General features: G+C 39.0%; 1 protein-coding gene across 1 annotated transcript in view; it reads right to left on the bottom strand.

The window, feature by feature from the left end:
- The window catches only part of ANKAR (ankyrin and armadillo repeat containing), an 85995-nt gene that overhangs the window by 65946 nt on the left and 6794 nt on the right, over positions 1-13255 (bottom strand). The window contains exons 2-5 of the mRNA XM_060016449.1: positions 12615-13250; positions 5986-6423; positions 4281-4444; positions 3538-3641 (exon numbers count right to left, since the gene is read on the bottom strand). Coding sequence (XP_059872432.1) covers positions 3538-3641; positions 4281-4444; positions 5986-6423; positions 12615-13215 — 1307 coding nt within the window. The 5' untranslated portion in view covers positions 13216-13250. The remainder of the gene's footprint in view (positions 1-3537; positions 3642-4280; positions 4445-5985; positions 6424-12614; positions 13251-13255) is intronic.

Genomic DNA, 13255 nt, shown 5'->3' on the forward strand with positions numbered 1-13255 from the left:
TCAATGGGAACTTGCCTAACTTACTAGACTCCAGCCTCCGAAATTGAGGAGCAGGTATTCTGAATCCCACCCAGATTTGAAGGCTTTCAGATCATAGTGGTGATAGGCTAATGGGCCTTAAGGAGCTATATGGATCAGACCTGGATACTTGATTTGCACTGGATGACTAAACTAAATTTCTGGAAGAAAACGGCTCACCTTTCCTTGGTATTATACACACTGATAAGAGTGGACACCATATACAGATACCCCAAGTCCCGTAAGACTGTGTCCATAGATCTAGGCATGAGGGATTACACTACGGATGTCCTTTGGTCTTTGGCTGGCCCAGCTCTACATCATCTTGCTCTAAGAGAATCCCAGTGTCAGAAACCTCTGTCTTTACATGTACTTCTCTAGGGAGCTGGCTCTGGCTGTGGGAAATTGCTATGGAATCAGAAGCTGCTGACTACATTTGGAGCCCTGGTACTCAGCGACGTACTCCCAGATAACTGCCCAAGCGATGAAAGAAACTTATGAATTTAACAAATACCAAGGGAGGGTAGGCTGATTTCTTTTAGAAAGTTGGTCTAATCATCCAATACCAATTAAACATCCAAAACCAGCAGGGAGCCGTCCTACCCTAGAAACTGGAGAAGCAACCGGTGGTGAAGATCACCGTACCCTGAAAAAGTCTCTGACCTCAGAATTTTGTGACCCCTCCCACCCCTGCAAAGTTGGATACACAACCTGTGCATTAGGCCAACACTGGCCCACACAGAGATGAGTACTGGAAGCACAGAAAGCCCAGATGGCCGGCACTGTGAGTGAGCCCTCATCCAAGTACTGCATAGTGACACACCACTGTTCTTACTCAAAACTTTAAGTGTAGGCATCAGCAGGGGCTCTAGCGGAGCCTCACTTTTAAACAACTCCCTCCATAGTCTTCTGCCTGGGCATCTGCACTCAGCTTAGGGACTGCAGTAGGACCCTCTAACATCACACTTCCCTGACACGCCACTGTCACGTCAAGTTGTTTTCTGACCTGCCTCCCAACATCCACAACAGCATCATGATGCTGGTATGCTCTCCCCCAAGTAGGACATTTTAGTATCAGTATCAACTCATCTATTTGCTCCAATCATTGTCATCTTAATAATTCATGAGTTCTTCTACTTTCATGGACTGCCAAATCCTGGGTATCTGACTGTGGCTCCTATTCTTTGATGTTGGTATGGTGGAAGAATACAACCTGAGCCAAAAATGAATCTAGGACTTAGATGTTTCCAAGCAGGGCAGGAAGGCCAGTGGGAATGATCCTATTTTCATTAGGGACCGGGAGTCTCCTAGGAAGTAAATCATTCTGAGGAAAGAGAACATCACGATACATGAGCTCAGCCCAATAACAGTGCCCCTAAAAGCAAAGAAGAGGGGAGATTTTGAGATGGTATGTTTTCCATCATTCAGATTATTCTCTGGTCCAGGACCAACACAGAAAGAAGATCCCTACATAGAAAGAAACAACTGTAAGCAAAATGACTGAAAGAGCTGTTTTTGCACCAAATTGTTAGGGGCTCAAGACAGCACTTGTTTGAAACCAATAAAATTGGGAAAGAAATTATCTTTATGTCATTGAATTGGCTTCAACACATCTCACATTTGATGCGTGCTATCTACCAGACATCAGAAGGAGTCAGCCCAGGGGTGATGCCAGCTCTGTAACCAGGAGCAGCAGTGTCAGAGACAACAGTGACATCAGTATCGAGTTGCCTTCTTGGGGTTGTTGGGCTCTGGAGTTCCAGCAGTGGATCATTACAGGGAGCCCAGGCAGGAAAGGAGAAGACCGAAAAAATGTCATAGTAGCTGAGAGTGCTGACCCATGGAAATACAAGATTTCTAGAAATAATTCTGTGGGGGTAGATTTTATAGGGAACTGAAGGTTCACTGGTAATTGGCTCAGGAGCCAGGAAAGTACTACTCCTCCTCTTGTGGTTTTCACTTTTACTCCATGCTGGCTGGGTCTGGGAAACAAGCTTATGCTAGTTTTGAAAGTCTGAAAATTCAAATCCGTCTACAATTTGCCAACACTGATAACCAAATGCTGTGCATTCGTCAGAAACTAGAGAAACAATTCCACTATGAGATCCCACTGCAGTGATATGACTGGATCCCTTAGGGTGCAATGGCAGGGTGCTTACACCAACCATACTCCTTCACCCACAACAACCTCTCATCAAGCACAGCCTTCATTCCAGCTCTTTCCCTGCATTTCCAGGATCATTCATGTCCCACTAGACACTAGAACCTGGGAGAATAAACCTTTGTTTAGAAGAGCCTCCAGCTTGACAAGAATCGTACATGGAGTATGTCTACAGGTGCTAGGTCCCTCAGAGGTTCCTCCTCCAGGGAGATGCACACCAACAGTCCATTCCAGAGGAGTGAGATCTACTTCTTAGTTCCCTTCAAAATCATGGAGGCTGTTAGCCACATGGTCTTTGACTTTAGCTCTAGTACCTTGTGTGCATCCAGGCAGTATTCCGTGGAAAGATCCACCTTTCATCTTTTATCTGCTTCTCCCTCTGCCTTATTCCTCTTATTTTCCTCACTGCCATGCATCTTGAAAGAAATTTATAATCTTTGTCTTTACTTCTTCACATCCCATGAACTCTCCCCGACTTTATCCTTCAACTTATTACACATAGCCTTCTATAACCACATCTTCTCTTATCAAGTCATTGTCAAATTTAGAGGGCTTTCTTCAGTCTTAAATCAACTTGGCCTTTTTCTCTCTTGAGTTTGACGCTTTTAACTATTACCATATTTTAAAACTTCTCCCCATTTGGCTTCCATGCTGTCATACTTTCTCGTTTCTCCTCTACCTCTATCATTCCTTCTCAGTCTCTTTTGCTCTCTCCTCTGCTACTCCCCACCCCGCTTAAAGGTTTCTATTCTCCAGAGTTCCTGACATGGCCCTAGCCTCTCAACTACTTCCATGACTTTAAGAAAAACAAAACAAACTCCAATATGCTTTAAAATCTTGTCTCTACCTCCAACTCAAATGTTTCCTCTGCATTCTATTTCCCTTATTTACAAATTTCAGTTTCCAAGCTGTGAAAATCCAAGAACATACATAAAAGAGCCTAAAAATACTGAGAGAAACATGGTGCTCTAAGAGATGACAGGCTTAACAAGACCCAGCAGAGGAAGAGGATTTAAAATCATATTCCTTATGGAAACAAAGGGGTATATGCTGAGTCTATTGCTTTTCAGTGGGCCCATTGGATTTGAGCCCCACCTCCATCCCCATTTAACCACTGTGTTCATTGTAAGAACAAATTACAATGTCTAAGGATTATTACACAGAACGTATCAAGGTGTATGAAGTAATAAATATAACATTTAATACTTTGTAACAGAGTCCGTAGTCATTCACGGGGGTTATTATTGTTCTAGGATCTCCTTCCTGAGGTTTTAAGTTAGCCTTTGCATTTTGACACTTTCCGGTTTTCTGCTTTCAACAAGTTGTGTTACTGTGAATAATTACTACAAGATCCTTACCTTTTTCCATTTAATTTCATGATTGGTATTGAGTAATATTCTTTGTATCCTGAATCTTCTGCAAACGTATTAGCAGCACAATCCCGTATTTTTTCTAAATTGTTCTAAAATACAAGTTATGTTACTAAAAAAAAAATCTTTAAACAAATCTAAACAATTGTTAACTTATTTTAGATGAAATTTTATACCTGTAAAGGACAAATTTTTAATAAAAAATCCCAAGTGACCCTGGTAATAACTGAATATATCCAATCCCTAATTTGGATTAGAGAGGAAAATTTTTTAAAAAGAATATAATATGGAGAAGGTAGAAAAACAATGACAATTGAAATGTATTATGTTTTCCAGATAAATTTTGTTCTCAAACTCTTGAGGATCTCTGTTCTAATACTAATCTTTGAGAAAAATGGAAGAATATGTAGTTAATGTTCAGAGATTTCTACTGTATTCTTCAGTTAACTATTCTAGGGCAAATGTGGTCCATTAGAAGTCTGTAAATTCTGCAAGGATAGTTGTGCCTAGCTTATTTATCATTTTATCTCTGACATCTAACACAAGACCTTAGATATACTTGCACTTAATTCATATACGTTATGTAATGTTTGAAGAAATTAGTGAGTTGTGAAGATAATCATTTGGAGAGCTGCCTAGTGCCTGTACCAACAGAGAATCTTTCTGGTTGGAGAATAGGATAAAAGAGTTGTGAAATGACAAACCATTTCAGGAACAATAATAATTTAAACCTTAAAATCTTCCAAAGCATTCTCAATTGAAGGAGTGCTGATATCAAATTCAATTCCTCCATGAACATGAAAATATTGATCCTCTTTGTAGTGAAAATTCTGGCATTTAAAATCTCGTCCATAAATGAATGGAGGCAATTCTCGCTCTGTCTTGACCTTGTCGTCTCCAAAAATGAAAACAAATTTTTGTTTAAAAATTGAATAACAGCATATAGGCAATCATATTTTTGAGGTCTAAATTCTCTTTCTCATAAAGTGAAAAAATTCTATGTGAAATGGAAATCTTGGCAATTACAGTCTATTTATTCATGCTCTTAATGTATATTTTAAATATTAAAATATATTTATATCATACATTTTGGTATTTTTTTGTAGTTTCATTGTACAGACGTTTCAAAAGAATAATCAAAACATTATTTTACTTATTGATTACTATATATGAGCTCAAGACTAATATTTTACCCCCAATTATCAGAAAAGATTTGAAACTCTGTGCTGTGGAGAATCTTTAGTTAAATAAACAAGAGTTACCTGAGCTAGTTAAGGAAAAGAGAGATACTATAAAGAAAATGGTGGGTATCTCTCACGTGACAAAAATAATCAGCCCATTTTTCTGGAAAGTAATGAAGCTACACATATAAAATTTACTTTGAAAAATAATTGTCTAAAATCCTGGCAAGGATTAGGTTTATTCAATATTTTGACTTGTTAGCAGAATATAGTTTCATCAATATAAGGTATATAATGTATTTTGAGAAATGCAAAATGTCTAGAAAAGTACAAAGAAAAATATAACACCTTAATCTCACCACCTGGAAATTAATTATTAATATTTAGTCGTATTTGTTTCCAATAATTTAAATAATAAGACATTACAGATATAGCTAACATCCTCTTTAAGCATATTAGTTCCATACATATGACATTCTTCCCACCCCCATCCTGGACAAGCTGTCATGAGTCCATTTTTAAATAGTTTACACATATGGATTATAATCTTCACTATCATAAGTCTCATGACAAATTTTCATTAAGTGACTTGCAAAATTTCTACTGAAAATTTGCCATCTGAATAGAAAGCCCACTATAATAAGCCTACAAGTTTGAGCACCAGTGAAAATACACAAATTGTGTGCTAATCTGGGTGGGAAGAATAGTCTGCTCTGCATTCCTGTCAAATTCCATGTAAACATGGTCCTATTTTAGCTCTCTATTCTCTTACATTTGTCTATTTCTTTGTTTTAATACCAATATATTACTAAAGTTTTTAATATGTTTTCATCTTTTTTTCAGAAATGTAAGAGCATTCATGATCTTTTACTGCTCCATATTAATCTCAGAATCAATTTCTAAACTTCCATGAAAAACACAATAGGGATGTTGAGTAGAAGTGCACTGAACTTATAATTTGAATGAGATATAATATAGTGTTGTCCCATCGTGAACATAGCATATTTCCCTATTTTCTCAGAACTCATTTTAAGTCTTTCAACAGTCCTTATAATTGATATAAATATATACCATGTACTGTGTGAATATACCAAGTATTTTTAATTACTTTGGAGACATTACATTTTGCTTTTTATTTTTAACAGGCTACAGCTTGGTTACATGCTGGGACCCACATACTAGAAACAAAATTGAATTTACATATAAGTTCAATATATAGCTATATTTTATATATAATTTTTGGTGATACTCTTACCTGAAAAAGGCTGAAGCAGACTACTTAAATATGGAACTTTCATCTTCTTTTTTAAACTCAGTAGAAATGGAATCAGAAAACATATTAATTTTAGGTATCCTATCCCTTTCCTGATTTCTTTTTTCTTCTCAAAGTGTTTTTGAATAATCTTTTTTTGAAGATATAACCTTTGCTGTAATCTCTGGTAGGTACAAATGTCAAGATAATCCTGATTATATCTTACAGCATTAGTAAGCCAATAGGCTGTTTCAAATATAAAAACATTTTCACACTGTTGAACTTGTGTGGTACTGAATGTCAACTTTAGTAGAATATTTTCAGCATATTTCATAAATACAGCTTTTTCTTCAGGGCTATTGGGATTATATGTTGGATCTGCATTCATGTCTTCATCATAGATGCCATCAAAATCTGGATCCTTTGTAATATCTATCAAACCTTCACAGTAAAAAAGAAAGATTTTAGATTGTGAAAATTTCTTACTTGGTCTCTGGATAAACAGGGTAGACTGAAGACAGGGTTTCATCTTGAAATTCTACCGAAATGACAGCAAAGGGATAATGAAATGCCAGTAAAATTGTCAAAGAATAAGAGCAGATAGATACGTGGTAACTAAGCAGAGTAAAGAAAGATGGAAGCTTGCGGAATTAAAAAGAATTGATTTTCATTCTCTTTGGAGAAATACAACATCATGGAAACATAATAACTTAAGTCCCATCTTTAATCAAAGAAAATATGGAAGAACAACAAGAAATGTGATCTTCCTTTAAGCAGAGAATCAGCTTCTTACTTGGGCATAAAGTATATTTGCTTTTTCAGGTCCTATATTACATATTTCTTCTTTTTGATGATAACAGAAGCTAAACATATACAATAAATAACTTTCCTACCAACTAATCATGATGAAACAAGAATTGAAACTTGATTTTACTCTATATTATGAATGACAATTTTTATATTACATTTTCTTCCCATTTATGATGAAATTAAATTGTTTCTTGTTGTCAAATTGTCTTTTTTAAGATATTTACAACCTTAATCAAAGCTTGAGAAAAACGGCTTAGAACCGTAAAATAAGACTTCATAGAAAATGTGGAGTTTGTAACATATGTGCCTTAAAGTGTAAATAATTCATCAATGTGCCTCCCCCCCCTTTCTTTTTCCTTTTTTTCTTCCTCAAATCTACATATTAAAAAAGCCAGAATACTCTTGGATTTTTAAGATGGTCACTATGATTCATCTCCCTTTTGCAAAAGAGTTAGTAAGATAAATTATTGAGATTAAAAAGAAATTAAGCGTTTCTGACAGTTAAAATAGATCTAAACACAAGCTAGAGCACTGTTGATTCCTCTAAAGCTTTGTGGCTTGAGTGGATGGGAGCCAAAATGCAGCAAGTCAATTCTCACCCCAGAAGGGCAGAAAGGCTGAAAAACTAGAAGGGAATGGGGAGCTCCACAGACCATTCCCCTCCTCTGGCACCAGACTCATTGCCCCCTCCAAGCAGGATATAGGAGGAAACAGACCAATCAAAGAGAAGAGACCTACAAATACGGCATTTGGGGAAAGTCTCCCCAGTGAAACAGCAAGGTTTCCCCCTAATCACTCTATAGTGTGGTGTACTAGTCAGCAAGCGGGCTCCTGCCTCACCCCTCAACCAGGATGGAACAAACAGCAAGGATCACCAGACTGGTGAGGAAGGCCTCTCAGGTGAAAAGACCGACACTGGCAGGAGGAGGGAGGCGGAGTAGGGAGGGAGGCGGAGTAGGGACGGAGGAAGGATGGAGAATGGGAGGATGGATTTTGAAGAGCAGTAAAGTGCCTAGAGAAAATAATCGATCAGCTCAGATGGGAGTACGAGGGTGAAAGTGTGGAGAGAGACATCTCTAAGGAGAAAATGGAACTGCTGCACCACCTGATATTTCACTTCACTGAGAGGAGCTCGATATTTCTGTTCAAAAGTTTGGGGCTGAATTGACACGTACAATGGAAAACCAAGCGAATTTCTTAAAGAATGCACAATTGTTCACGTCACAAAAAATTAGAAGTTATTAATGAAAGGAAATGTGATCATAGCATGTTATGCAAATCAGCTGGGAAGATATGTACAAAGTCATTATGAAGTAAAAAAACGAGAGAGGACTTAACTAAAAATTGGATATAACTAAATTTGGAAGGCGGGGGGGGGGGGTGGGGGGGAAGGGGAGAAATACAAGATTCCGTCGTTTTAACCTCTATGCTAATTTCTTTTAATATTCTCTCCTGCCCTGGTTTTGCTCCTAACTCCAGATTCTTTCTCCATGCCTAACACATATCTTTACTTGAATGTCCTAGAGGCACTCCCGAACAAAATCCACCTTTCCTCTCCCCCAAATCTGCTTTTCTTTCATTCCCTATCACAGTTAAAAGCACTATTTATCAGTTCCTCAAACTAAAAACCCGAGAGTTGCCTTCAATTCCTTTTCTCTTACACTCTGTTAACCATCTGTTAATTTCCACATGTATTGAAAGTTACTACATGCCAAGCACTGTAGATGTGATGAGAATTTAAAGACAAAAAAGGCATACTTTTGTGTGCTCTCAAGCTCTCAAGCACAGAAAATCTATTAAGGAAGACAGAGATGAAACCAATAATTTCAACACAAAATGGTACAATGTGTACAGAAGAGAGGAGGCTGTGTCTGAATCAGGTCTCGAAAAATGAGTAGCAATAACCTGGGGAAGAATGCAGAAGAGTGGGGTGAGAGAGAAGGGCATTCCAGATAAAGGACAAGGAATGAGCAGAGGCATAAAAAAAGAACCATTTCAGTTTACCAGCTTTTGGTTTTAAATAAGGTCATCAGATCAAGGGACCTGCCCTAATGAGTATCCCTTCTCAGCAAACTGGATAATATGACTAGATTTTTGGAGTGCTCTATTCTCCACTGCTGTTGCTACCATTTTTTAAAGGTGGTGTTTGCTGGTGGTTTTATACAGTGCAAAAGGTATTAAAACAGGTGAAGCTTAACTTGGCCTCAGTGATTCCCAGCAGTCTTCCCTCCCCAAAAAATAGTTGGCCTCCCGCAGAGTTCCTCGGAAATTCACTGTAGCACAGTGTTTAAGGCAATCACATGGTCAGTTGCAAGGTTTGAACCCAGTCTCGAAGAGAGGAGGTGCTGTTTCCCCAAACGTGAAAGATGAAATAGCAAGTCTCGCCACTGTCTTGCCACCATACAGCGGCAACTGCAAGGACTTAGCTGAGAGCACAGGGTTAGAGCCAAATTTCCATAAGTCATACTCTATATCAGACACATTTTGTTCCCTACCTCACTTCCTCCCAGACAGTATTTTTCACTCTAGCTGTCATTGCATGGACCAGCTCCACACAGATGTAACCTGACTGCACCACGTGGCCCTTACTTTTGCCCTGGGGTTTCTCTGCCACTGCTGTGTTGGACTCCTGACAGAACCCATTCCACCATTCTGACGGATGAACAAATCTAGATGAGGGAGTTAACGCTCATGGAACCTTTGACTAATGAAGGAGAGAAGTCAGGGAAAACATGCTCTCCTCTTCCATACCTCGGGCTGACAATCCTGAAGCGTAGTCTATGTGGCTCCCCAGAGAGTCCCAGCAAAACCGTCCCTAATTATTCATGTGATGAAAGCTCAACAGCATTATCCTTGGATTGATGACTCCTCCTTTTCTATCCACTTTTCCTGTCCCTCACTCCTGTTCCTTGGAGTCATTTCACATAAACTACTCTGACTTAAGCCCTCATTTCAGGCCCTAATTTGGGGGGGAACCTAGGCTAATACACTTTGCACTTGTATGCTGGTGTCTGACCCTGTATATCCTTAAGCATGCAGCATAAAAGCCCCAACTTCTAAGAGTCCAGGTCCCTTTCCCGGAATCTGATGCTTAGCCCTGCAGGATTTCATAGTGATGCTCCAGATGTGGTGCATGATGGGGAACCTGTACCTATTCCTGCTGCTGCCTCTGGGAGTTTCCCCCTGAAAACTCTGCTCCAGCACACCTCGAGTGTGTGCTGCTTGGTCATTTACAATTGTTTGCACTATACCTTTGTTACAGTGCCTGAAGCATATTGATGCTGCTGGTTCTTCAGCAGACTCCTGAAGTGTGGTGGAGGGAGAAAAAAATCTCTATCCCCATATGATGCTCTTCTTTGATTGTCCAGCAGCCAATATTACAAAGCGCTTTAGTGTAACATACACAGCACTTTCCCCAAGGCACATGGTGGTAGAGTGACTGGCTCTGAAAGGTTTCCAGCCTCATTCATATTCAGCGGAAAAGGGGTTATAGACAGAGAGAGCAGCCAGAAGGCAGTTGCAGTATGTAAGGCTAGAGAAAAGAGTGTTCTGTATCAGGGTGTTGTAGTTGAGATAAAGCAAAGTGGATGATTTTGAGATATTTTAGTGGTAGAATCATAATAGTCAAGACGTGAATTCCCATCCAGAAAAGGAGAATTAAGTCGAAAAATCATAATAGTCAAGACATGTATTTCCATCCAGAAAAGGAGAATTAAGTTGAAATGTCTGGGACCGATATTTAGTTACGTATCAATACGGCCACATTGTTAAAATATTGAAATCTTCCATATTGTGTGGTAAATTAAATTGCTATAGCCCTGAGCTCTTTGAATGCCTCCCTTCCCTGGGATAGCCTAGAAAGCTCCATGATCCAGCAAAGGGTACATATGCCAAGCAGGAGGTCTCTGAGATCCTGTTCCAGCATTATTGCTGATGTCTGTTCTGATTGGTCAGTGCTCATGCTGTGCAGGTGGTTAATTATTTTGAATGTCACCCCTGAAAATGTAAGCCATGGAAGACAGATAACTTTAGTCTCTGGGTGCTCCCCAACTCCACTTACAGCTTGATTCGAATGTTTCTATGTGTCTCTGATCTCTTCAACCAGGAGCACCACTGTGAGGCACCACTCATAGAGGGTGGCCTCAGATATGACAGACAGCTAGATTCAATAGACCAGATGTTGGGCCACAAAGCTGCTTGATATAACTGATTTTTATCATCAACTAAGTAGGAGCCCTTTGTCCATAGATACAAAACAGGACACGTGCTCCCTCCTGCCCTGGCCATCTCTCTTCTTACTATTGATGCTCTCACTGGATGATTCAAAGGCTCTTGTGACTTTAACATATGAATGACTGAATCCTCAATGTGCACCTCTAACCTGGATTACTCTCCTGGAATTTGACTTGTATAAGAGTTTCCACCTAGATATCTGGATCTAAAAAGGGCTCATTGTTTCTTTACCAGTCAATCTGTCAGCTCTGGCTTTTGCTTTGTTTGACACATGCCAGATTGGAATGATGGTTCATTAGTTCCACCTCCTTTCTGATGAGAGTCTCAAAGTAATCTTTGTAAAAAGGGAAGAAAAGCAAACCCAATTTTTGTCAGGACTGTCAAAGCTCTAACGTTAAAACCCACCATCCAATCGTGCTGATCCTTAACCTCCATGGAGCTCAGATCTTCACAAAGCTCCTGGCATCATCTCAATCAAGAAGGGCAAACGGTGTAGCTTATAGACACATCTTGGCCAATGCAAGTAGGCAGAAACATTATCTGGCTTGTGCCATATTCCCTACTGTCTTCCAGTGAGTGGTGAATATAGATTACTAGACAACTTCCAGGATAAAAGAGTCATCAACTACTCTATCATCTTTGACATCACAATGACACCTTAATTTAGATACATTTTATTTATGTGAGCTCAACTAGTCTTGGAGGTCCTAAACTACCAGAAACGATAGCACTTCTGGTTGAACGCTAACAAATGTTTTCAAGACTTTGACCATGCCATATTCTCTTCAACAATGTATCTGCATGTGCCAAAGTATCAGTACCCTTTAAGAGGAACTACCAGACCGGTCAAGGGAATGCAGAAATTAATGGAACTTACTAGACATTACTGGCAGCATTTTGCATTACTTCACCCTAATCACCCCAAGGACCTGAACAACAAGAAGAGATTTTTCGGTTCCAGCTACAGCTATAATCTTTTAGAAGCCAGTGATCCTCCAATCGTAGGTACTCTGCACCTATCCAGTGACATTTGTTGATTCCACCAACATCACAGACTAATTCTCACCCAGAGGGGTAGAATTTCTGCCTATACTCAATACTCTTGGAGTCTGCTCTCAACAGAAGTTGATTACCTTGCATAGAAATGAGAGCTATTAGCTATCTAAACTGTCTTTGAGACACAGAGATACCATCTCCAAGAGATGGTACTGCTTGCTGGTACACACAAAAGCTACAGAGCCTGAAACACATCTGGAAACCCAACCCATAGCAGGTGAGTCAGGCTGCCTTAGTGTCATCAAGCAAATCCTACTCCCAAGCATTTGAACTTCACAGAAGTCTAGCAACAGATAACAGTAAATAGCAAATGAACACTTCTAACCAAGGTCCTAACCTAACAGGTCCTAACCAAGCTTCAGAAGGTGACATTGAAAAAAATTAATTATTAATTATTGAAAAGATACTTTGTAATTCAGAAAAACCTCTTTCAAGAAACATGGCTAAATACATAAAACTGAGTCACAGATAAATTACTTTTAAATTTTAAAAAAAGCCTTCTAATAAAAATAAAACAAATTAAATTCTCTTACCTGCTGAACTAAACTCTGCAAAAATATCTCTATTTGTTTGAGGCTTCCCATCTGGATCAATGTCCACGATGGTACGCCACAATTCAGAGAATCTAGCTCGTTTTTCTTTGGGCATATATATTCCATGCCATAGTGCTTTCAACATGTAGTCAATATTGATCAGAATTTGCCCAATTCTGGTATCATAATAAGCTGGAGGTAATTGACAAGAAGAACTCTGATCATAATTAGCTTCTAAACTGATTGAAGGAATTTGATTTAAGCAATAAATTCCAACAGCCAATTCCCTTATGATTTGATGGACTTCTCTATAGTCTAAGAGGGCAGTAGGGTCTACAGGAGTCAGTAGGATTGCAGTGGAGAAGGCTACATTATTTATTTGACTCATAATTCCACACGGGATGTCTACTTGAGAGTGGACATCTTCTTTGGCAGACAACCAGCTAACTAGTGCAGTAGTCAGCAACTCTTGTACTTCACTCCGATCATATTTTTCAAAAAAAGCAGAAGCATTTCTCTGTACTGCTAAATTCTCCAGGTAAGTTTCTTCATCTTGAATTTGATCAAATCTAGGTGCTCCTTTTTTGGGCAATCTTAACATTTCTAATTAATTCTAGTGTGTCCTTTTTGAAGTTTCTGCA

The sequence above is a fragment of the Delphinus delphis genome, chromosome 7 (genome assembly GCF_949987515.2).
Source record: "Delphinus delphis chromosome 7, mDelDel1.2, whole genome shotgun sequence".
Classification (NCBI taxonomy): domain Eukaryota; kingdom Metazoa; phylum Chordata; class Mammalia; order Artiodactyla; family Delphinidae; genus Delphinus; species Delphinus delphis.